This window comes from Lissotriton vulgaris, unplaced genomic scaffold (assembly GCF_964263255.1).
Source record: "Lissotriton vulgaris unplaced genomic scaffold, aLisVul1.2 SCAFFOLD_2301, whole genome shotgun sequence".
Taxonomy (NCBI): Eukaryota; Metazoa; Chordata; class Amphibia; order Caudata; family Salamandridae; genus Lissotriton; species Lissotriton vulgaris.
Window position 1 is genome coordinate 153,920 of NW_028247987.1, and position 23,501 is coordinate 177,420.

At 43.2% G+C, this 23,501-nt stretch overlaps 1 protein-coding gene across 1 annotated transcript in view; it reads left to right on the forward strand.

Moving 5' to 3' along the window:
* The first annotated feature begins 387 nt into the window (after positions 1–387).
* LOC147664958 (twisted gastrulation protein homolog 1-A-like) overlaps positions 388–23,501 on the forward strand; it is a 69,200-nt gene continuing 46,086 nt past the window's right edge. Inside the window, exons 1-3 of the mRNA XM_086949860.1 lie at positions 388–532; positions 16,802–16,975; positions 18,224–18,323. Of these exons, the coding sequence (XP_086805986.1) occupies positions 16,847–16,975; positions 18,224–18,323 (229 nt within the window). The 5' untranslated portion in view covers positions 388–532; positions 16,802–16,846. The remainder of the gene's footprint in view (positions 533–16,801; positions 16,976–18,223; positions 18,324–23,501) is intronic.

Below are 23,501 nucleotides of genomic sequence, written 5' to 3' on the forward strand. Positions count from 1 at the left end.
ACTACCTCATGTTTTTTGTTTGCTCACAATTGTCACTATTACCTTATGTAAGTAACGTATGTTTTAGTAATCTGCTCTTCTGTAATGTTTCTCATTATGTTTCATTTCTGTTCCTAATGTGAAGCGCTCTGACGCCTTCGGGTAAAGTCCGCGCTATATAAAAATGCATAAATAAATAAATAAATAAATAAATAAAGTGCAGAAACGTGAACTCAATCTGTGCCTGGGGAAGACCGGCCCCCTGAGAGGGGCTCTGTCCTCCCTCCTCCCGCTCAGGCCTCCATCCAGATGTGCTGATCCTGTTTTTCCGACTCTGAAGAATTAAAGCTCTGTGTGGAGCACCGCTCGCCCCTCCCCCTACCTTACCGCCGCACCAGCTCCCCGAGAGAGGAAAGACACAAAGTGTGAGCGAGTCAAGTAAAAGAAAACACTGGGACAGGAGGCGAAAGTAAAGCTCCCGCCTTCCCAGTACCTCTCACTTGCAAGGACAGGAAGTTACACACACAGAGGCAGACGACGGGCATCTCTCCAGGTAAGAACCAACGCGTTTTCGAACTAAGAAACTGAATATGACAAAAATGTACGCAGGAGACTAAAAGTGTAAGCTAGAAAAAGAATCGGGGGAGAAAAATAGAAAGAGTGTGTGGAGGATTACAGAAATGAAGAAGAGAGAAAGAAAAGGGAGGAGATGGAGAACTGGAAGGACGAGTAGAAAGCAGAGCGGGAAGCAAAGGGGAGGGAGAGAACGACGGTGAAGAATGGAGAGGCAAGTTGTGGGGAAGACAGCAGACACAAAGGTCGGAGAGGAAGGAAAGGAAAAGTGGGCGAGAGAAGAATGGAGAAGCAAGGAAAAGGGAAGAGTGCATGAGAGAAGGAAGGGGGATTCAGTGAAGGAAGAGGAAACGGAAATGAAAGATGGAGATACACCTTAAAGGGGAAACAAGGAACTCTCAGAGTAAACGGGGACAGGGGAGGCAAGGTGAAGTGGGAGGGAGAGCTGGGAAGAAGGACATGGGGGACATAGGAGGAGGTGAGAGAGAATGGAAGATAATGACTTGAATAAAGTTCCGTGTGACTGTCAGTGTAGTCTTCTGTATCTCATTGTGCCACTGAGTATGTGTGTTAGTATTTTTTTTATATTTGTTTTCATTGGCATTTTTCCGATTACAATAAGAAGTATGACACACACGATTCTACAATGACTTGTGGCATTTTAGGATTCCAATTATAGTAACAAATTTCAGTGCAGCATAACACAACAATGCGGGCAAACATCGTCAGCTTAGTGCAGACCGAGCTAATAACATAACAGTCATTTGACCTTGTTGGTGGGTACTGGCAGCTTTGATCTTTGCCCTGGGTGCTGTGTGTGTTGTCTGTTGGGCCTGGTGTGGTAGGTGTGGGTGGTCTGAGGATTGTTTCTTGCTTTTTAGGCAATCTGGACATTGGCTGCTGGAAATGGGTGCGGGGCACTGGGTTTTGAATTCAGTGATGGGCACTAGGCGTTGAATTCAGTGATGGGCACTGGGTGTTGAATTCAGTGATGGGCACTAGGCGTTGAATTTAGTGATGGGCGCTGGGGCATTTGGGAAATCTGGGCTTTGTTTTTTTATGTACGCTGGTCTTTGGGTGGTGGATGTGAATGCGGTGGGCAGTGGGTGAGTGTCTTATTGGGTGGGAAAAGTGGGTGCGTTGGGCACGGGCTGTTGGTTTTGGGTATTAGATGTAGTGTTTTGACGGTCATTTTGGGTGTTTGGGCTATTGAGGGTTGTGTGTGGGTGGCCGGGATGCTGTACACAAAGGTCTTCGTTAGGAGTGGCAGGATATCCCATACCTCCGGGTCTGGAATATACCAGGTGCGATAATTACCTCTAATTCTACTTTTTCCCACTAAAAATGAGGAATAGCGTGCATTTCCCCCGTGATAAATGTTGGCAGGTTAAGCATGCCTACCAGAGGAAAAATACAGGGGATGTGGAAACTGATGCATAAAGCAGAAATCTGACCTCCGCAGACTGGTGGTTGTGCAGGGGCCGGAACCGGTACACTCATGATCAGGAGGAAAAAGAATTTACCCAGAGTGCTGGACCTTGAGCGTAGGTTGTGTGTGCTGTGAGCACTTCATGTTAAACGTAGGTGTTCTGAGTAAACTGACGATTTTAACAAAAAAGTGATTGTACTCAAACGTATCCAAAGTTACCTGTGTTGCTGCGAAGGTTAACGGGTCACTTTTCTAACAGCTGCTTTTGTATGTTATACTGGTACTAATGGCGCAAAAACTTTGCAGCGACTGCTAGTATGTGTAAAAATGTCAAAATAATAAAGTTTCAGAAAATTTACCGCATTATGCTTCAGCCTTATTTTGCTGCATACGTTAGTCAACACTACGACATAATTTTGTATTGCATTGCTGCATAATTCCTGTCTCCCCAAAGCAGGCAGCACACAATAGAACTGCTTGTGCATGAAGGAGAGAGACCGTGAAGGTTGAAAACTTGGTTTGGTGTGCGTGCAAATCCTGCATTGCTGATCCGTGGTGGGTTGTACCACTACAGCTGAAACAAGGCTAATGGAAGTACCAGTGGGTGAAGAGGACTGGCCTCCAGGGCCCTGTGACCTCAGTTACAGAGTCACTGTTGCTCTAGGGTGTGCTTCTTCGTAGGCCTGCCGCAAGACTGGAGGTGAACTTCAGTATAGATTGTGGTGGACAGGCCTTCAAGGTTAACCCACATTTGCCACCACTAGGGTCCACCTGCTGATGCTAAGACACCAGGGTCTTCTAAGGTCTAGCATTGGAATGTGCTCCCTCAGGAAAGTGGTCTGTTCATGAGGGCTGAACTTGATTCCCCACTCCAAATTCAGCAGCTCTGGCTGTAGTGCAACATCCTCTCCCTTACTGAACACCATACTGCCCCACTGAGAAAAACTCGCACTGCCTTCAGCTAGAACCCAGTTGTGCCCTGCTATAAACACCTGGATGTGACTCAATTCAAATTATGCAATAGACAAGAGTAATATGCTGCCTGGAAAAAAATTAACAACATTTTGGAAAAAGCAAACACTCATAGGTTATTATTCAGAAATCAATGAGTTTTTTGCCTGCAATGTTAAGGACATGACTACAGGGCCTGGAAGGGGAAGGGACCCATTTCAATGCCCATTGCTTATATCCTTACAAAAAGTAAGCAGTATGGTTTAAAAAGACCACACACTTGAACACAGAGCTGCAGTACACATTTTATAAACTAAAATAAGGAAAGCAGCTATAAGGATCACATGAAACATTTTCCACTCCAAGCATTAACCAGGTATTGCAGAACCTCCAGGAATGGTGCTCTTGTCCACCTGAGGAAAACAATGCTGACAAGAAAACGAAAGTAACGCTTCAGCTGGCAAACTCTGCAAAGTGGCTCTAATGTGTCTGAGTGGGAATAAAACCTATCTCACCACTTTGCAACCACTCTGTTGTGCTTTATTTAGCTTTTTTTCCTCCGTATTTTAAACCTTTTTTTCTTTCCATCAGGAGGCTGCACTTTGGAATAAAAAAATGCCAGAAAAAGACGATATTTCCAACAAAAGTGTTTCTTTCTTTTTTGGATCCATTTCACGCGGAACGAATGTAGGAAAGGAGAGAAAAGAGAGGCCAAGAGAGGCCAAGAGCCATTTCTTGAATTCAAGGTTTTCAGCAAGTGAGGAGGCTGAGACAGAAAGAGAGAAGAGGAAAATAAAGAAAGAAAAGGGGGTGAGTCACCTGATAGCGGCAGAGCAGGATAAGTGGACACTTCCCTTGTCTTCTCTGGGCAAGAGGGAAAAGGCAGAGTACTTTCCTTTTTGCTGCCCACCATATTGTCCCCCAACCGCCGAGCATTATCTATAGGCCTCGGCTATTTCTGCCATTCTGGGATGCATTTTTAAAAATAAATTAGCACAGGAGCTGCACCACCAACAGATCTGGGGCAGCTGAGTGCAGGGTGCCAAGGAGACGTCAGGGGCCCTGTGCTTTTCAAAGGAGACCTTCAGTTCGGCAAAGTCGCTGCAGGCTCAGGCAGGGAGACTTCCTGAAGGAGACCACTGGCTGGAGAGGTAAGTTGGGTTCTTGGAAGATACCTTGACACAGTTGGTTTGGCCACTCAAGGCCGTGGGGTGTCGGGTGCAGTGGTATCTTCTGGCGTTGGATTTTCTTACCAGCTCCGGTCGCGGTAGGGGAACGCTTCAGGTTGGGGCTACAGACGTCGTCTTGAGGCTTGAGGGAGGTCGGGGATCACCAGATACCCGGTCAGGATCACTGGGGCGATTTCCTGTGGGGTTGGGCCACTCAAAGTCGGGCCGTGGGCGTCGAATGTGGAGTGGTGCAGAATTGCAGAGTCGCCGGAATCCGGATTCTGGTCTTGGAGTCTTTGTTGAGCAAATTCGGTGCTCTCAGGAGACAGAATCTGAAAGGTGAGTGCACGGCAGGTCCTCGGGGCTCTGGGGGACTGCTGGACACACTGGTTTCCTTGCTGTAGACAGGTCGAGGCCAAAGCAATAGTTGACCTCTTCTTCATGGGTCAGCATGGCGCTTCGGTCCTTCTTTTTTCTTCCTCGAATCTGAGGACACAAGGTTTGGGGTTGCCCCTAAATACTAGATTTAGGGGCGCTAAAGGGGTGTTCAGGTCGGGACCAATGGGTCCCTTCCTAGGTGTAGGTACACCCCTTATTATGCCACCCTCCACTCTCCTTAATTGGCTGATTCCCCCATCTCCAAGATGGAGGGGACTGAGAAGTGTGCTTCACCTCGCTTCCTATTTCGTAGGGGTGTGGTTGGCAAAGGAGGGCCCACTTCTCGTCCTAACTTGGTTTTCCCACCGATTCTCCCAACCAAAGTGGGGACCAGAACGGGTGACTGGCAGGAGCCCAGGGCACACTCAGTCAAAGTGCATCAGCAGTTCGGCAAAACGTGGGGGCAACCATGCAGAAAGAGGGCACTTTCTCAATCCTATCATCTAGACTCTCAAATTACTTCCCTCCTAGACTGCTTAGATCCAGTGACAAAGTGTTGCTGACAGACCCACTGGTCAGAGGGGCCTGTACAGGAGGCATGAATTTTTCCTATCTAGCCCTTCTGTACTGAAATGGATCACCTTTGCACATTCACATGTGTACGGATCATCTCCAATTTAGAAAATTACTGAAGACAGTGGTCTTTTAGTGTAGTAATGTCTTGTTGGCTTGTGTTCTGACTCGGGTCGAGATACCCCTCTTAGGGTGATTTGCATGCCATATAAAATATATTAACATAACAGACAAAACCATAAAACAAAACGGTTCCATCACCTAAAGGTGATCTACTCACAATGGGAGTTGTAATTGAAAAAATATAGGATTGGGATCTTCTCATCTCCAGTCAGACTCTAGAATTCGCCTCTTGGCTACATATAAACTTTGTCATAAGGTAGGATGCTTCAGTGAGTTGAACATTCGCTGCTGAAAATGCAGCCACCTGATTGTCATACAAGAGACGCAGACTCAGCCTTATATCCTTCTTGTGATGAAAGAGGTTTATTAAATGGTGTGGTTTTGCTAACGCACCATGTATTATACTCACAAACCCATCTTGGGTCCAGTCCTGCTTGATTGCAAAACCTTAGATCAACACTGGGTAGCTATGGCTTCGAGTAGTCAGGCTTTATCAAAGAAACAAGTGTAAAGTATTTAGAAGTACCAAAACAGTTGAACAAGAAAGAAACATGGCACAAAGAAAATTCAACACCAATTCATAAAAATATCTCACATTTTAATGAATGTTTAGATACCAAAATCCACCAGCGGGTTCCAGAGATATAAATGATTAAGCACATAATACATCACTGCTTTTCTTTCAAACCGCAAACAAGCATTTGCAAGTACCGCGGTTAGTGGTTACTTTGAAAAATGTGAAAACATGTGTAAAGTTTTGTTAAGTCGAGTTCAGTTACTCTGGTGCACTTTGGGTGACCAACTACAACAGGGAGAAAATCACAGGGACCAGTGAGGCTTGGCAGGAAAGTTACTTTGTAGTCACATCAAAGATACTCCAGTCCAGTTGCAGGCTCTTTGGGTGAGCCTCCATAGACATCAATGGAGTGGTACTGAGCTAGGGATACAGGATGCTGAGGATGTAGATATACGGTACAAAAGGGGGTGGTGATGGACGGAGCATCTGAATCAATCAAACACTCACACCCAGTCAAAAGATCTGGGTTTAATCCATCCCTGTTCTTTAGCCCACTCTGCCACCCCAGTTCAGACATGGCTATATGCAAATCAGTCTGACCCTGTGCCTCATGGGAAACGTCCAGCCCGAACTGCCAAGCCATGTCTTCCCTGGACCGGAAACAAACTTCCGAGGACCGGTTTCTGGCATTCCAGCCATCTTTAGCCCGGCTTGCTTGAATCCAGTGGCAAAGTGAGCAAGCAATAGACATGCAACTTTCTAAAGAAGCCATTTGGTTAAGAGTTACATTAAATTCAATTTGGGCATCACGTCATGTTTAATGTGACTATTCTTTTGATGCCTTGTAGTACCAACTTTAGTAGTCCCATTCAGAAGTTTGCACACCTGAGTTATCAGCCTGTAACCCTGTGCTTGTCAATGGGACTCTTTCTACGGCAAACACAATAATTTGGGGTTTTTACTGTTAGGATCAATAAAACACATTTCCTACTTTTTAATACACAGCACTCTGCCTTAGGGCTCGGTAAGCCTACCTTAGGGGTGACTTATTTATTAAAATGGAAGGTCTGCACTTTGTCAGTAGTTTAAATGACAATGATGAGTTAAAAGTTCGAAAACTCCTCTGCCAAACAGCAATGGCAGGGCGGAAGTCTTGCTTTGCCTTGTCATACTTATGATGGCATAATAAATGCTGCAGTCAATGAGGGGCACTATAATTTACAAGCCCTTGGTACCCCTGGTACCATATACTAGGGACTTATAAGCAAGTTAACTTATGGCAATTTTGGGTGAGCCAATCAGACATACATGTTTTAATGGTCAGAACACTGACACAGAGGTCTGGTTGGCAGCCCCGAGTGCACCTTCAGAGTTGAAAACCCAGCAGCATTAGTCCTAAACTTTGGGGGTGATCATGCAAAAAGAGTCATTTTCTCACACTTCTGATGTATGTAAAGTTCCGAGGTCGGTAAATGTAGTACTCTAAATTTGATAATAACAACAAATGTTATTTACAGCATTTAGAAACCACATAAGCATGGTGTGAAGTACTATATAAAAAGCAAGTTAATATTACCTTAACCATACCATTAAGAAGTGACCATTTTATGATATGCAGCACGCTACAAAACAACCTTTTTTATAGATACATTTCTACGGCAGAGAAAGAATATTGAGGAAGAAATATCGTATTGCATAAATATCAAGATAAAAAAATCATGGGTCAGGAATATCGACAGAAAAATTCTCGTGGTCAAGATTTTAGGTAAGTAATATCCATTTATAAAATATCGATGTGTATAATATCGTTTGCAAAAATATAAGGCCAGATGTAGGTAAATCTGAAATACCGATTACTTAATAGCAAATTTTACCGATTCACTATTAAGAAATCGGTATTTCCTATGTAGGTAAAGATTCGGTAAAAAATACAGAATCCTTAATATTCCTTCTTACCGAATCGGTAATTGAGATTTGTAATAAGGAACACCTACCCATTCATTTCTATGGGCATATGAATGAATGTGAAGACATTCAGTATTAGCGATTCGGTATTACTGAATCGATAATACCGAGAGGTATTTCAAGGGTGCCACCCTTGAAATGTGCACGTGTGCACATGTGGCGCACATACATGCCCTGACGGCATGGATGTGTGACACATGGCACTTTAAAAAAAGCAAAAAAGTGTTTTTTTAAAGGAAATTGGTAATTATCACCAACTTGAAGTTGGTGGTCATTATCGATTTCTAAAGGCTCAAAAGCACTCTTTAATGTGCTTCCTACGTTGCATTTAAGTAATCGGTATTACCGATTCCTTAAATGCAAGAGCAATAAGGAATCAGTATTAAGGAATCTGTATTTACCGATTCCTTACCTACATTAGGAGTGGCTAAATGCCTGTCGGTAACGCTGAAATTTACCGAATTTTTGCGTTACCAACCGGTATTTAGCCACCTACATCTGGCTCTATACGTGTTAAAATGTTAGTAGTTATTAATAAAAAAAATGTAAATGTAATTTGTGTTTTTAGTTCCATAGCGGGTTGTGGGTTTATAGGGGAATAGGGTGGGAAGTAATTTAATGATATAACATTTATTGATTATTCATAGTAGTTATTAGTTATTTTTGTATTTGAAATTTGTGTTTAGGTTCCGTAGTAGACTGTGGGTTTATATGGGAATAGGGTGGGAAGTAATTTTTTTACATACAATTTATTGGATAATTTATATTTATTAATATTTGTTTAATTGTGATGTTATAGTGTTAAATGTGTAAAGAAATATTTTAATATTTAGTTATTAATTAATTTACATTAATTAATTAGTAATTAATTATGGTAATTCTGTAATTAATTTTAGGTGTGTGTTGTGGTTTTTATAGGTGTAAATGGTGTGAAGGGTGGAAAGAAATTTATTTTTTATTGATGAATTATGAATTAGTTGGTAATTAATCTAAATTAATTAATTAGCAATTAATTATGGTAATTGTGTAATTAATTTATTTGAGGTGTTTGTTGTGGTATTTATAGGTATAAATAGTGTAAATGGTGGGGACTAATTTATTTTTTAAACACTAATTATTAATTATTTGTTAATTCGTTTACGTTAATTAATTAGTAATTAATTATGGTAATTGTGTAATTAATTTTAGGTGTATATTGTGGTGTGTATAGGAATAAATGGTGTGAAGGGTGTGAAGTAATTTATGTTTTAAAGATGAATTAATAATTATTTGTTATTTTTATTTAAATTAATGAATTAGTAATTATGGTAATTCTGTAATTAATTTTAGGTGTATGTTATGGATATTATAGTGTTAAAGAATGTATACTCAAACAATGTTTATGTTTAAAAGAACACAGAAAACTTCTTCAGGGCTGCAAATTTAACAAACATAAATATACACATATATATAGCATATAAACACTACATAATACAAAGATCATGATACAACATATGACATCCTAAGTTTTGTATATAGCAGTCCTATCTCAATGGCTTTATATGTTGTATCATTATCTTTGTATTATGTAGTGCTTAAATGTCATATGTATATGTGCATATTTATGTGTATATTTATGTTTGTTATATTTTCAGCCCTGAAGAAGTCCTTTACTGGAGGAAACACGTCAGCTGTGTTCTTTTGAACAAGAATTTTTGTGAATAAAAGAATATACTAAAGAAAAGTTTTATGGAGATAGACCAATTACTTCTCTTCTTATTTGTTTAGTGGTGCACCTTTGCTTTTTTGTAATCTGTTATTATCCATTATTGGGTTGCACCGTGGCAGTGGGTATATTAACAGTGTGCACACATGGACCTAGGGGGAACTCCCATTTAACATATATTAACCAGGGATAACAGATCAGGTGCTAGGTCATTACAGGGTACACTGTCAACCGATCTTCTTATTCATGAATGTTTATCTTTTTTTAATGTTATATTTTTTATTCATGGTTAATTATGTTAATTATGGAAATAAATGTAAATACAAATGTTCATATCTTTTTTTATTTGTGTGGTGTTATAGGATAGAAATACAATAAATACATTTATGTTTTAAATAATTTGTTTGTTTGTTAATATTTGCTCCTTTTAAGTAACTATTGTTTATAAATATATTTATTAATTTATTTTATATAACATGTGTATCTTTTTGTTTTATGTAATTAACATTATAATATGTGTTCTTTTATAAGTTTCCTAAATTTAATTGTATATTTTTTAAATATTGCTTATTTTTAAGAATTTTTCTTTTTTTAATTGTTTAAATGTTATTAGTGATTTTTATTTCTCTGCTATCCAACACTTTCTGTACTGTTGCACTCATTGGAGTGGGAATAGTATTTTCTACCCCTTCCACTATCCAATACTTTCCCTACTGTTGCACTCACTGGAGTGAGAATATTAATTTTTACTCCTCAGCTATCCAAAACCTTCCCTACTGTTGCACTCATTGGAGAGGGAATACAAATTTTTACCTCGCGACTATCAACTACTTTCCCTACTGTTGCACTCACTGGAGTGGGAGTAGTAATTTTTACCCCTCCGCTATCCAACATTTTCACTACTGTTGCATTCATTGCAGTTGGAATAGTACATGTAATTATTTTGCTGTCCAACATTTTCCTTACTGTTTTATTTATTGTATTGCGAAATATGCGTTTTAATTTTGTTTTATCAGTTTAATGTTTTAATTAATAATAGAAGGGTTTTTATTTTAAATTATTGATAAATGTATATATTTTATTTTTATATAATTTAAACGTTTAAAAATGTAATGAAGATTATAGTTATTAAATTATTTTAAAGTAAATATATGTATAAGTATACATTATAATATGTGTGTGTTAATTTTTTTTAATGAAGTTTAATTTTTATATTTAGTTAAAATGTGTATTAAATTAAATTAATTTTGTTAAAGGTAATATTAATATTTTATATATTTAATATATATTATTTTATTGATATTTCTAAATCGATGTTTTTTACATCTATATTTTTAACTTTGATATTTTTGATTGATATTTTTGTACTTACCTGTTTAATTATAGGGAGTTGATATTTTTACAATCTATATATTTTTTTCGATATTTTTACCATCAGTGTTTTCACCTTCAATATTCTATCAGGGAACCCATTTCTACACATTGGCTGTTAGAAGAGGGTGTTGCACATGGATGCTCTTGATAGCTGATATTAAATAGGAAGTAATCAACATTTGATGCTGAGTGTTGGTACTAAACTTTTGTTAATTTGGGTGGTAAGCTCGGGATGCAAAGATTAGGGTTCTAGTTTCTTGTTTTTGAGTTTAGATGCTTGGCAACAGGTTGATTGGCAGTAGCCCTACTGCCAATCCCTACTTGGAGGATCTGGAATCTGAACATTGATTCTGTGTTTTCTGGACTTTGACAGACACCTGGGTCTTTTGGGGAGTTGGTGTTACATTTGAATGCTGGGCATTGAAAGTTGGGATTTTGAGATGAGAAGAGGCAGCAGAGGGTATGGGGCTATCAATGCAATGGATGCCTGATGGTGGCTCAGCTTATCACAGTGATAAATGGCTTGGGCCCACACACCAGCATTCATTTTTGGGAATTGGAATTATGTTTCATCCTCAGAGTTTGACCCAGAACTAGACCGAATCAGGTAGAAAGGATAAAAGGAGAAGGAGGAGAAAGAAAGAAAAACAGTGGCAAATAGAGAATGCAGGAATGAATACGAACCTCCAAAAGTCAGATAAATGGCCAGGGAGGTTGTGTTGATAGATGAAAGAAGCATGTGGTGAAATCAGGACTAAAGCAACCATTACATTACGAAAAGTTGTCATTTGGCAGCAATAGCAGCAGACTCACACAAAAAAGGTTTGGCCCCTGCGCTTACTTGTTCACAAATTAAACTATGCTCTGGTCTCGATTCAGAGTTCAGAGATGAAGGCCAGTTCTTGCGCAGGGATCGGAATTCGGAGTTGTCCAATAACTATCACCTCCCTGCTGTATTCTTCCGACAGAATTCGCAAGGCAAATCTGGGTGAATTCTGGAGAGTAAAATGGCAATAAAAATACAAAACTTGCGGATTTCAGTGTGATAAACGCGTACGCAGCAGGTTATGCCCCATTGCAGGGTTGGATTGGGATTGAAAATCGGCCCGGGCACGCAAAAAAGTGGCCCACATTTGCATATTACATTGCCGCAAAACACTGCTTCAGCGAAATGTTATTAAAAAGGTGTGGGGGGGAAGCGTTAAAAATAAAATGCAAGGATTAGTTAACACTGGTGAAGCACACCTGAAGATGAGGGAGGCCACTTTTGCTCAGGCCCCTACCCCCGCTCAATATGCATACATTAATGGGCCGGACCAGCAAAACAAAAAGAGTGACACCTCTGCCCCTTGGTAAAAGGGAGGTAATGGACGCCCATTTACATCCAGAAAGGCCACTCACTCAGAACCCAACTGGGCCGTTGGTGGCATGGAACAACTCAGAAACCGCCCAAATCGGCCCCAAGCTGCTCAAAAAGCAGCCCACAGCTGGAGCTCTGACACCGGCCCCTCGGGCATTGCCCGAGTGCCCTCATTACCAATCCAACGCTGCCACATTGAGATGTGGGTAGACTTCGAATAAGAGATATTCCATGTACTTAGTAAATACCTTAGCCTATGGTGTAGGCGTTTACCAAGTGCAGTAAACACTTGCCCCCATTTTGTGTTACTTTGACTCTGATCCTTGTCTTACCACTGAGGTGTCGACATGTAGTAAGTAGTATGAAAACATGTAAACTAGTAGTAGTGCATGGCCCTTGCTTTGTTTCCTTGATCATCACCTTATAATCAATAAAGGTATTACAAAATATTTATATGTAGGAATATGTGTTTTGCTGATGGGTTTAGAGTGTTGAGATGTAGTGCTTTGCTTCTAGTTTTGATCTGTGTTTTTAGACATGTGTTAAGTTTGGTTACACTGGATATTTGGTGTATGATAGGAGTGCTCTGCAACCCCAGCGCCAGCAACAACGACTTCACACCCTCGCAAGACCTCTGCGACTCACTCACCTCGTTCTTTCACCGCAAGATCGCCAACATACAAGACAGCTTCGGCGCACAGACCAACGACCCAACCACTGAACCAACGCACCCAACGGCCACCCTCTGCACCTGGAACCCGGTCAGCACTGAAGACATCGCACGCACTATGAACACCATCCACTCCGGCTCCCCGACCAACCAATGCCCACACCACATCTTCAACAAAGCCGACTCCATCATCACACCCCAACTCCGCGATGTCATCAACAGCTCCTTCACATCAGCCACCTTCCCAGAGAGCTGGAAGCATGCCGAACTCAGCGCCCTTCTGAAAAAAACCACCGCGGACCCCACGGACCTCAAGAACTTCCGACCCATCTCGCTCCTCCCGTTTCCTGCCAAAGTCATCGAGAAGACGGTCAACAAACAACTCTCCGCCTTCCTCGAGACAAACGGATCCCTCGACCCGTCACAGTCCGGCTTTCGAGCCAACCACAGCACTGAGACCGCCCTCATCGCAGCCACCGACGACATCAGGTCTGTGCTCGACAACGGGGACACCGCCACACTCATCCTCCTGGACCTCTCAGCAGCCTTCAACATGGTATGCCACCGCACCCTGATACAACACCTCAGCGACACCGGAATCCAAGGCGCCGCCTTAGAATGGATCACCGGCAGAACCCAGAGAGTCCGCCTCCCCCCATTCCGGTCAGCAGCTACCGAAGTCCTTTGTGCGCCGACGACACAAAGCTGATACCTCTCCCTCACCAACGACCCCGCCACCGCCAGAGCCAGCCTCCAGGAAGGAATGAAGGACGTCACGGAATGGATGAAGCTCAGCCGCCTAGAGCTGAACTCTGACAAAACGGAAGTCCTCATCCTCGGACTCTCGCCCTCCGCCTGGGACAACTCCTGGTGGCCACCTGCCCTGGGCACCGCACCCATCCCAACGGACCACGCACGCAACCTGGGCTTCATCCTGGACTCTTCCCTCACGATGACCAAGCAAGTCAACGCCGTCTCATCGTCCTGTTTCAACACCCTGCGCATGCTCCAAAAAATCTTTCGATGGATCCCCACCGCACCCAGGAAGGCGGTCACCCAGGCCCTCGTCACCAGCCCCTGGACTACGGAAACACCCTCTACGCCGGGACCACAGCCAAGCTCCAGAAAAGACTACAGCGCATCCAGAACGCCTTGGCAAGACTCATCTTGGACATCCCCCGCCACATCTCTGCACACCTGAAGGACCTGCACTGGCTCCCCGTCAGCAAGAGGATCACATTCCAACTCCTCACCCACGCACACAAGGCTCTCCATGGCGCGGGCCCCAGGTACCTCATCAACCGCCTCGCATTTTACACGCCCATCTACCCCCCAGCTCCGCTCCGCCAGCCTCGCCCTCGACACCGTCCCACGGATTCGCAAAACCAATGCCAGAGGAAGATCCTTCTCCTACCTGGCAGCCAAGACATGGAACTCCCTCCCCACCCACCTCCGGCCGACACAGGACCATCTCGCCTTCAGGAAGCAACGCAAGACCTGGTTGTTCGAGCAGTAGCGAGCCCCTCAGCGTCTTGAGACCCTGAAGGGTGAGTAGCATGCTCTACAAATTCCTTGATTGATCGATTTATTGATTGGGTGTTGGGTGTGCTTTGACGTTGGCACTGCAGTTTGATTTGGGTGCTGGCCATTAATTGTTAGATTTCGTTTTTTATGGAGATTGCTTATTAGATTTGAGTGTTCTAAACATGTACGGTCTAACTCACACCAAAAAAGAAAATGTGCACCCGGAAAGATTCTTGTACAAATGGCTGTAAACGTGCTACTTTTTTAGAATTCTAAAACATTGGCAGTAATAGTCTTGAAAGCTAAGCTAGTTACAGGTTTTCTGTTTACTACTGTCAAAGACATGTAACATCAAGCGTGCAACGACCATTGGGCTCAACGGGCTTCAGCCCCCTTACCCCCAACCCCACTCCCCTCCCCCCTGTCGTGTGTGACAGCCCGGCCTGAGACAGCTTCCTGGACTGACACACAGACACTTTTTGAGCAGCCAGTCGCATTCGAGTACTTCACAGGTCACAATCAAACCTCCCCCCCCTGAAACTTTTATCAGCCCCACCCGAAATATGTCTCTAGTTGTGCCTCTGTGTGACATTATTACGTGTTGCTATTTCTCCAATGTGTAGTTGTCTACAGCATACATATTTACACAATTGGCAAAGGCAGACCCTTAGATAATTGCACTCTTTTTCCTTTTTTTTCCTAAGCAAAAACATTTTTCTTATGGCAAATATCTTACATCTGCACACTCACCAACTTTGGAGATGTTTCTGTTCCCCTTCACAACCTGGAAGTGAATCTACTATAGCTTTGTGTCAGGGCAAATCTCCAACCATTTCCAAGTTGGGAAAGGGTCGAAGAGGACTTTGTAAATATCTACAATCTCTCACGACCAGCCACGCCTTGATCCACCCACTCCTGAAATCCAGCATTGGATTTACAACTGTATCATTGTATGAAGTCGTGGCATACATTTACACAGAAGTAAATGCAGTTATGCCTGCTAGAAATGTATCTTTGTGGATACCAGACAGATGTAAATGGAGACATTGTTAAAACTAAGCATAGGACTAGCACCAGAATGGCTTTGTAATTTTGGCATATAGTGTTGTATTCCAGTGCTTTTATCGTGGAGTGCATAGTTTGGGAAACAACCTTTACAACGCAACTTTTACAACGCACTACCATTACAAAGAAACTTTTACAATGCAACATCCATTACAACGCATGCATTTACAACGCAGCCATTACAACGCATGACACTACAACGCACACCACTACAACACATGTCATTACAACGCAGTCATTACAACATATACCATTACAACGCATAGCATTACAACACATAGTACCCTTAGGCTATCCAACACTTACCCTACTGTTGCACCCCCTGGAGTTAGAATAGTAATTTTTACCCCTACACTATCCAACACTTATGTATAAACAAGACCTATTACACCAACAGAAACTAATCAACAATAAAGTTTAGTACAATAAGTCATTTCACAAAAATCATGGAGGTCCGGTGGAAATTGTAGTTCATTTAATTTTTTGAGGCTTTCTCGCCCTCCGCCTAGGCTGGACTTGGGGAAAGCCTCAAAAAATTAAATGAACTACAATTTCCACCGGACCTCCATGATTTTTGTGAAATGACTTATTGTACTAAAATTTATTGTTGATTAGTTTCTGTTGGTGTGATAGGTCTTGTTTATACATATTGGAATCTGTTGATTACTGGTGGGTAAGGATGACGACCCATGCCTAGGCACCCAACAACACATATTGCTACTAACGCAGGTGACATAATCTGCCTATATACTTGTTAAGCGCCATAACCACCGAGATTAGTCATCCTTCTTATCTTCATAACTATCCAACACTTACCCTACTTTTGCACCCCCTGGAGTTAGAATAGTAATTTTTACCCCTGCACTATCCAACACTTACCCTACTGTTGCACCCCCTGGAGTTAGAATAGTAATTTTTACCCCTACACCATCCAATACTTACCTTACATGCAATGTAATGTTATGCGTTGTAATGGTATGCGTTGTAAATGTAGTATGCGTTGTAAAGGTTGTTTCAAAGAATTTGTTGTAATGGCATGCGTTGTAATGGTATGCGTTGTAATGGATGTTGCGCTGTAAAAAATGTGTTGTTAAGGTAGGCGTTGTAAAAGTATGCGTTGTAACGTCATACATCCCATAGTTTGGGTGCTGGATATTGAGTGTTGGAAGTGGGTTATCTGGGTGCTGAATTTGGGTTTTGTAGACATTGAGTCTCATATTTAGGCGATCTAGGCATTTAGACTCTGGAGTATTATAGTTGCTAAATGTGTGCCCAGAGCATAATGGTATTAGGTTTGGATGCTCTAGAAATTGGATTTTAGAAGCGTGAGCTCTTGGCATTGAATGCTGGGAATCAGGTGTTGATCTTGGTTGGTCAATCCCTGTCCCACTTCCTCACATTTCTCACTTCTACTTAATTTCTTTTCTCTATCTCTTCTCCTTTCAGAATACCTGGAAATTCTATTTCAGCACTTCCATAAATGCACAGTGAATGAAGATGTGCTGCTGGCCCAATGGCTGTGCGCTGATCCTGGCGGTCATGTGCTATTCTCTCATCTACCCTGCGAATGGCTGTAATAAAGCCCTATGCGCCAGTGACGTCAGCAAGTGCCTCCTGCAGGTAAACAACAGGAGACAACTAACCATTTCTTCACATAAACATACTGGCTAGTAAGTAGATTGGGATAGTCAAGTGTCATGTCAACGCTAACCGACACTAACGTCATAACGCTGAGTGGGAAAAGAAATGACATTGATTTGTTGACATTTCACATGAAGGATGGGTTATGTTGCTGCCATAATTGTGTTGGAAGCACAACGATGTCTACCTAAAAAGAGAGGCCAATAACTCGCCAAGTAGCTAAAGACACATCTCTTAACGGAGCACCACATCTGTCACTGTTGTGAACCTCCCTGCTCCAGTGGGCTTTGGAGTCAACAACCAAGCGACTCTCCCACATGTCACACCTTCCACAGCTGCTGAACGGCTATTGAATCATTCCAGGCCTCCCACTTACACGTACAGCACTCTTTTACTCCCTTTCTAACATTGTGCTTTTAAGGGAAAATCACCAACAAAGCAGTTTTCCTGGATTGGTTATGCTCGTTTGATTATTCAGTAAAAAGAAAGTGATGGTCTCACATGGCGAGGTTAGGAGGAAACTTTGAAACACTGGGTGCCTGTGACTTATTTTCCTTCTTGCTGTCTGATGGTGGGGAGATTTTTTGGTTAGTTCCAAAGAAGCTCTCGCCGCAATTAGGCTTTAACAGTTCACCTTCAAAGTAAGCACTAGCATTTTAAAGGTGATTAGCTTGTTACAGGTTTGTAGGTGCTTCCAGTGGCTTTTTGGGACTGGGGAAGTCAAAATAACTGGCTGTGGCGTGCACGGAGTTGTCTCCCCTAGCATTGTGGGCATTGTTTGTTTTCTCTTCCTGGGTGTATCATTCTTGCATGGCAGACATGGGCAGGGAAAATTAGTGTTGGCTGTGGCGACATAAATAGGGTGCAACCACCGTCACTGCAACACAGGGGTCCCATGGCTGCCCAGTCAATGGCAAATGAGGCAGGGTAAACAATGTGGAGCTACCCTTCAGACACAATCTAAATGAGGCCCACAGTCTTCTATCTCACCACAGCCTCCAGTTTGCATTGACTTGTGTCTTCGGGGCCTTGGGGCTAAGTCAGGGAAAAACACAGGGTGGTTATTCACAGGCCCTTTGCGCCCCCAGTGCGTCACTTTTTTGCAATATAAACTTTGCTTACTTTGTATTTTGCCTAGTCTTTGCTAGAAAACCCTGTTAGTTTTTCAGTGGCTGTATTTGGTACTCCTCCAGGGCAGGCTGTGACATGTTCTGGTGCTCTCCGCAGGAGTTGTGCCAGTGCCAACCCAAAGAGGCAGGCTGTCCATGCTGCAGGGAGTGTGCCCTCTGCCTAGGGACACTGTGGGAGCCGTGCTGTGGCTGTGTAGGTAAGTATAAGGACACACTTCACATCTGGTATGGTGTCTCCAACATGGCGTGAAAATGAAATGTGCTGTTACAGATGACAGGGACTGAGTCACCTCCTAGGGGTTCCTAGTGAGGTTGATGTGCGCCGATGAGTAAGGTTTCTAGCAGAGGGTGTTGTAGCATACATGACTAATATTTCTAATGGGAAGGTTGTAAATGGCTGTATGTATGTGTCCTGTAATCCTCTGCTTATATGTGGATGATTTTCCCATTTGGGGTGCTGCTATCCCTGGGTAGTGGGTCAAGGTGGGATTAATATGTTAACTGGGGTGTTTTCTGGAGCTCAGTGTAGACTGTCCTGCAGGAGAGAGATGTGACCCGTAGATGATAGTGTTTAAAATGGGGATGATATGGCCACATGTGGTGATATCTCAAGATGGAGTTGAAATGTCTAACTGAGAGGACCTGTCTTCAGCTGCAGGTCGTTTATACAGAAAATGATGATGTTCTCAGCTCAGGTGGTGCATCCAGATGGTAATTCTGCATTCAGCTGTGTGGTGCTTAACTGTGGGTGAGGTGTTCGTTGGTGGTATGCTAGCCAGGAGCAATATGCATTCTTTAAGCGCAGTATATTCGGCTGTGGGTGAGGTGCCAAAGGGGGGAAAGGGTTGTGTTAACCAGAAGATGCTGTATCCATCAGGACTGAAATGGTGTAATGTGGGCCACCTGCATTATGGTACTTTTAAAAGGATGTGTCTAGCATTGTCTATCTGAAGGTGTTGTGACCTTCTAGAACTGATGATGTATTGACCTTAGAGTTACCTTTTTCATGGAGGGAGAAGGGGTGATGTGTCCAACTGAGTGATATATATTCAACTTCTTTTTGAAATTAACAAACATTATCAGTAGTGATCCTAGAAAGGTTTGCAAGTTGCAGGATTTCAGTTTTACTACTGCCCCAATCTCTAGGTGTAATTGCATGCAGTGTACATTTACACATTGGGTAATGGCAGCCTGCTGTGTAATGAAAAATTACTTACCTTTGGTAGAGACTCTTCCTAGCTGCAGATTCCTTATGTCAGAATTTTACCTAGGCGTCAGACTGGACCCGGAAGATTTTCAAGTACCCTGTACGCCGGTGGCATAATTCTGCACTGCGTCGGCATTGTGCGCGCCGGAAGCAAACAAGAGAACCTTAAATAAAGGTACAGAAAGAGCGTTCAATGTTGTGGAAACCACACCGTGACACAAACTTATCTCTATGGCAGGCGTATACCGACTTGATGGAGGGATGCCTGGCTGCCAGAATAACATCACAGAGTTCGGGAGGAAAGTTGAAAGCTGTCAACCTATGCTGCTCAATCTCCACACATGAAGGTGAGGGGGTGTGCTGGTTGGTGTGTAGGACCCTCCCCCATTGCTGCAACAGAAGATCCTCTTGAGGTGGCAGCCTGACTGGAGACTGCTGGTCATGCTCAACAGCGTTGGAAGCCAACCGTTCATGCCCAATCTGGAGCCACAAGGATGACTTGGGCCCAGTCGTTCCTGATTTTCTTGAGAACTCTAGGCAGGAGTTGCATTGGCGGAAAGGCGTAGGAGGCCAAAGCTCCACTCGAGAAGAAAAGCCTCTCCGAGAGAGAGTCGCCTTGGAAACTCCAGGATGTAAAACTGCAGACATTGAATGTTTTTGGAGGTGGCGAACCGATCTAACCAAGGCTCTCCCCACTAAAGAAAGAGACCTTGCACCACCTCTAGTAGAGGCACATTTCATGATCCGCTAGGCATCTTCAGCTGAGTTTGTCCAATTTGGTGTTCAGAGAGCCCGCCAGGTATTGAACCATCAGGGAAATACCCTGATATTCTAGCCATGTCCAAAAATGCAGGGCCTCTTGACAGAGGGTCCACAACACCACCCCACCCTGTTTGTTGCAATACCATGTGCCATTGTCCTTGAACACCTGCACCAGCCTTCCCCTGATCGAAGGAAGAAAGACTTTCAATGCCAAGCTATTCACTTGAAGCTCCAACGGGCTGATGTGGAGCTTGGACTCCGCCTGAGGCCAGAGTCCTCTGATCTCCACCTCTCCCAGATTGATGCTCCAGCTCAGGAGTAATGCATCTGTCACTACAGTCAGATTTGATTGGGGAAGACAGAGGGGTCTGTCACTGACCCAATTGTGGTTTGTTAGCCAGCACTGCAGATCTCTTGCAGTTTTATCCCAAGATCGGAACCGTATCGTTGAGATTTCCCTGATACTCTGACCACTAGACTTCAAGTCACACTGCAGAGCCTGTATTTGCAACTGGCATGATTAACAAGCAGAATGGATGAGGCCCAAAAGCCATAGTGTCAGTCTCACCAAAATGCAAGATAGAGGCTGAAACATCGGATTCATAGCCTGAATATCCTGGACTCGCCACTCAGGAAGATAAGAACTGCTCCAATGGAAGGGAGCATTTGACAGGGAGTTAGGTATGACTTTGCATGTTGATAACGACCTTCAGCGAGTGCAGGAGGTTCCCCATAGTCTGTAGGTAGGAGACAACTTCCTGGGGTGAGCCCTCCTTCAACAGCCAATTGTCGAGGTACTGGAAGACTGGAACCCCCTACCTCCGCAGATGAGCTGCAACCTCTGACCATCACTTTCACGAACTCCCGACCACACTCCGAGGGGCAGACAGGACTTGGGCAAGTGTGAGCATTTTGGTATTCTCTTTTTCCCGAAGAGGTTGAGAAGGCACAGATCTAGAATAGGACAAAGTCCTCCGCCCTTCTTTGGCACCAAATGTAGCGGGATTAATAGCCACTACCTACTTCTGATGCAGGCGCTCTCCCTGTGGCTCACTTGGCCAAGAGATCCTGTACTTCTTGACAGAGCAAGGACAGCTGCTCCGTATTTATCTTGAATATGCTGCTGTGGTGCAGCACAAATTCACAGTTGCCCTGAGAGCAGCGCATTCAGCATAATAAGGCACACTTTCCCTGTTTGCACCCGATGCACCTTGTTGTATCTTAACACAGGTAGCCGAAATGTCTTTGAAGTATTTCTTTATTAGTCTTGTAGTTGCAGGATAGTAATTAGGTACAACGGTCTATTAGTCTGGTGTTCCTTAATCTCCAGTCCCACCAGGAGCAACCTGCCTGCTGCTCAGCCCATCTTCCAACTGTCACCCACTCATCCCCACAGGCACCCAAGCATCACAGTCACACCAACATTCCACTTCCAACACTCATACTGGCTGAGCATCAGGGAGATAGGTAACAAGGGATATATATGATAAAATAAGCAGGATATAACATATCCCCCTTCTTTTAAATAAAAAATGAAATCAATATAACAAGTGATGAACTATAAACAAGCATATACATGAGCAGAGAAAAAGTTCAAGACTCAGGGAAGGAACCTAAAATACAACTTTACAAAAGTCTGAACACTATGTAACCTGGAAGGAAAGGTATATATTGACAAGCAACAATAAAACTTTGACAAGCAATATAATCCATCCTCCCCAATAAACAGTTTTTAAAAAATGTGTAAAATGTAGCAAAGGGTGAACCAACCCTTAGACAAACACCCATGAGCCACAACTGTAGAAAGGGTGAAAGTAATGTGACTGGGACACAACCCTTAAGACCTACCCTGTGTGGGGGTGTAAAACCAAATTCCACGAGAAGCACCATGTGACTTACACACCATATGTATGGAACATAAACCGCGAGGCGGCTTACACAACCAATAACAACATGTGTAGGCGGCAAAAACTAAACAAACAAGAAGTGAAGTGAAGTGCATGACAACTTACACACCGATAAGACGAGACTTGTAGCTGATGGCGACTTACACAAAACGAACCAACAAGACAAGTAGCGCATGACGACTTACACACAGAACTCAACACGATATGTACATAATGTAACTACAACACATAGAAATGGGAAACAACTCACTAAGAAACCAGAACCCCCCTCATGTAAGGGAATGCAGTGTGGAAGTGTAATGTGACCACCACCCACTTCAATACAAGAACTTCCCTTGTGTAAGGATACCTGAAATGTGACATCACTAAAACAATATAATACAGGTAAACATGTCTCCAAAATAAACACTAAATAAATGCAAACTTTTTTTCTATTCCTCTTGTAGTTTTAGACATGTACCCCACACCGGTGAGTGACCTCTCACCCAAGTAGCACTACTCTGCGCACACATTAGTACGGTGCACCCCACATAGCAAATGAAACATGTAGTGCCTTTGCATCACAACTACACACTACACATGCCAGTAACGACTGAAGTTCACTGTTTTAGCCTACAGATCAAAAGTCAACAAAAAGTTCCCAGCTCAAAAGTCTCACACATGACGCCAATTAGAAGGCGGATCCTTTATTGTAGTGCACTGCGTCTAAATCTAGATTTCACTGTAATCTCCACAACAACAAAGACTTGCTCGAGGTGCAAGCACTGTGACGAAGTACCAGCAAAACAACCTGTGTGCAATGTCTCACACTAACCAAACTTTAAAAACAAACACATCTCCCCCCTGGCACTTCTTGAAACATGAAACCAATACCAGTCACATCCAAAACTTGATATGGAACAATGTCAAGGGCAAGACGACAGTCACAAATGTGAGTTTTTTTAATCGTATATTCAGAAATCAGTTCGGAGCAGAAGAACACCGTGAACCAGTGAAATATCCGATTTGATTTAAATTCAGATCTAGTTACCGGCGCTGTTATGTTGAGCTCCGGAATAGGGGCCTCCGGAGATCCGATGCACGAGTGCTGCTTCACACACGATGGGGGCCTGCAGCGGTGATGCATGCCGGGTGAATCATGGCATTTCTCAGCTGACAGGCATTGGACAACAGCTTGACAGCTTAACATGAAGGACGTCATCACCAGGGATTCCTCAAGTGCACCACATGACAACACAAACACGGTGAGGTGCCCGCGTTATGTATGAAATTTAACCCGCATCTAAAACGGCTTAAAACCAGGCACACAGTGGACTGGACTTTAATGTAGAGGCAAACACAAAAAAAAAAACGAACTAGTCTCACCTCCGATGGCCCCCTGAAGTATCCAGGAAGGAGGGAAACTGACAGTTCTCAATTTTGTGGTAAATAAGGATTTATTGAAGAAGCGAGATCCATAGATGAAGAGCCCACGCCAACCGCTGCACTGGAATCACCGG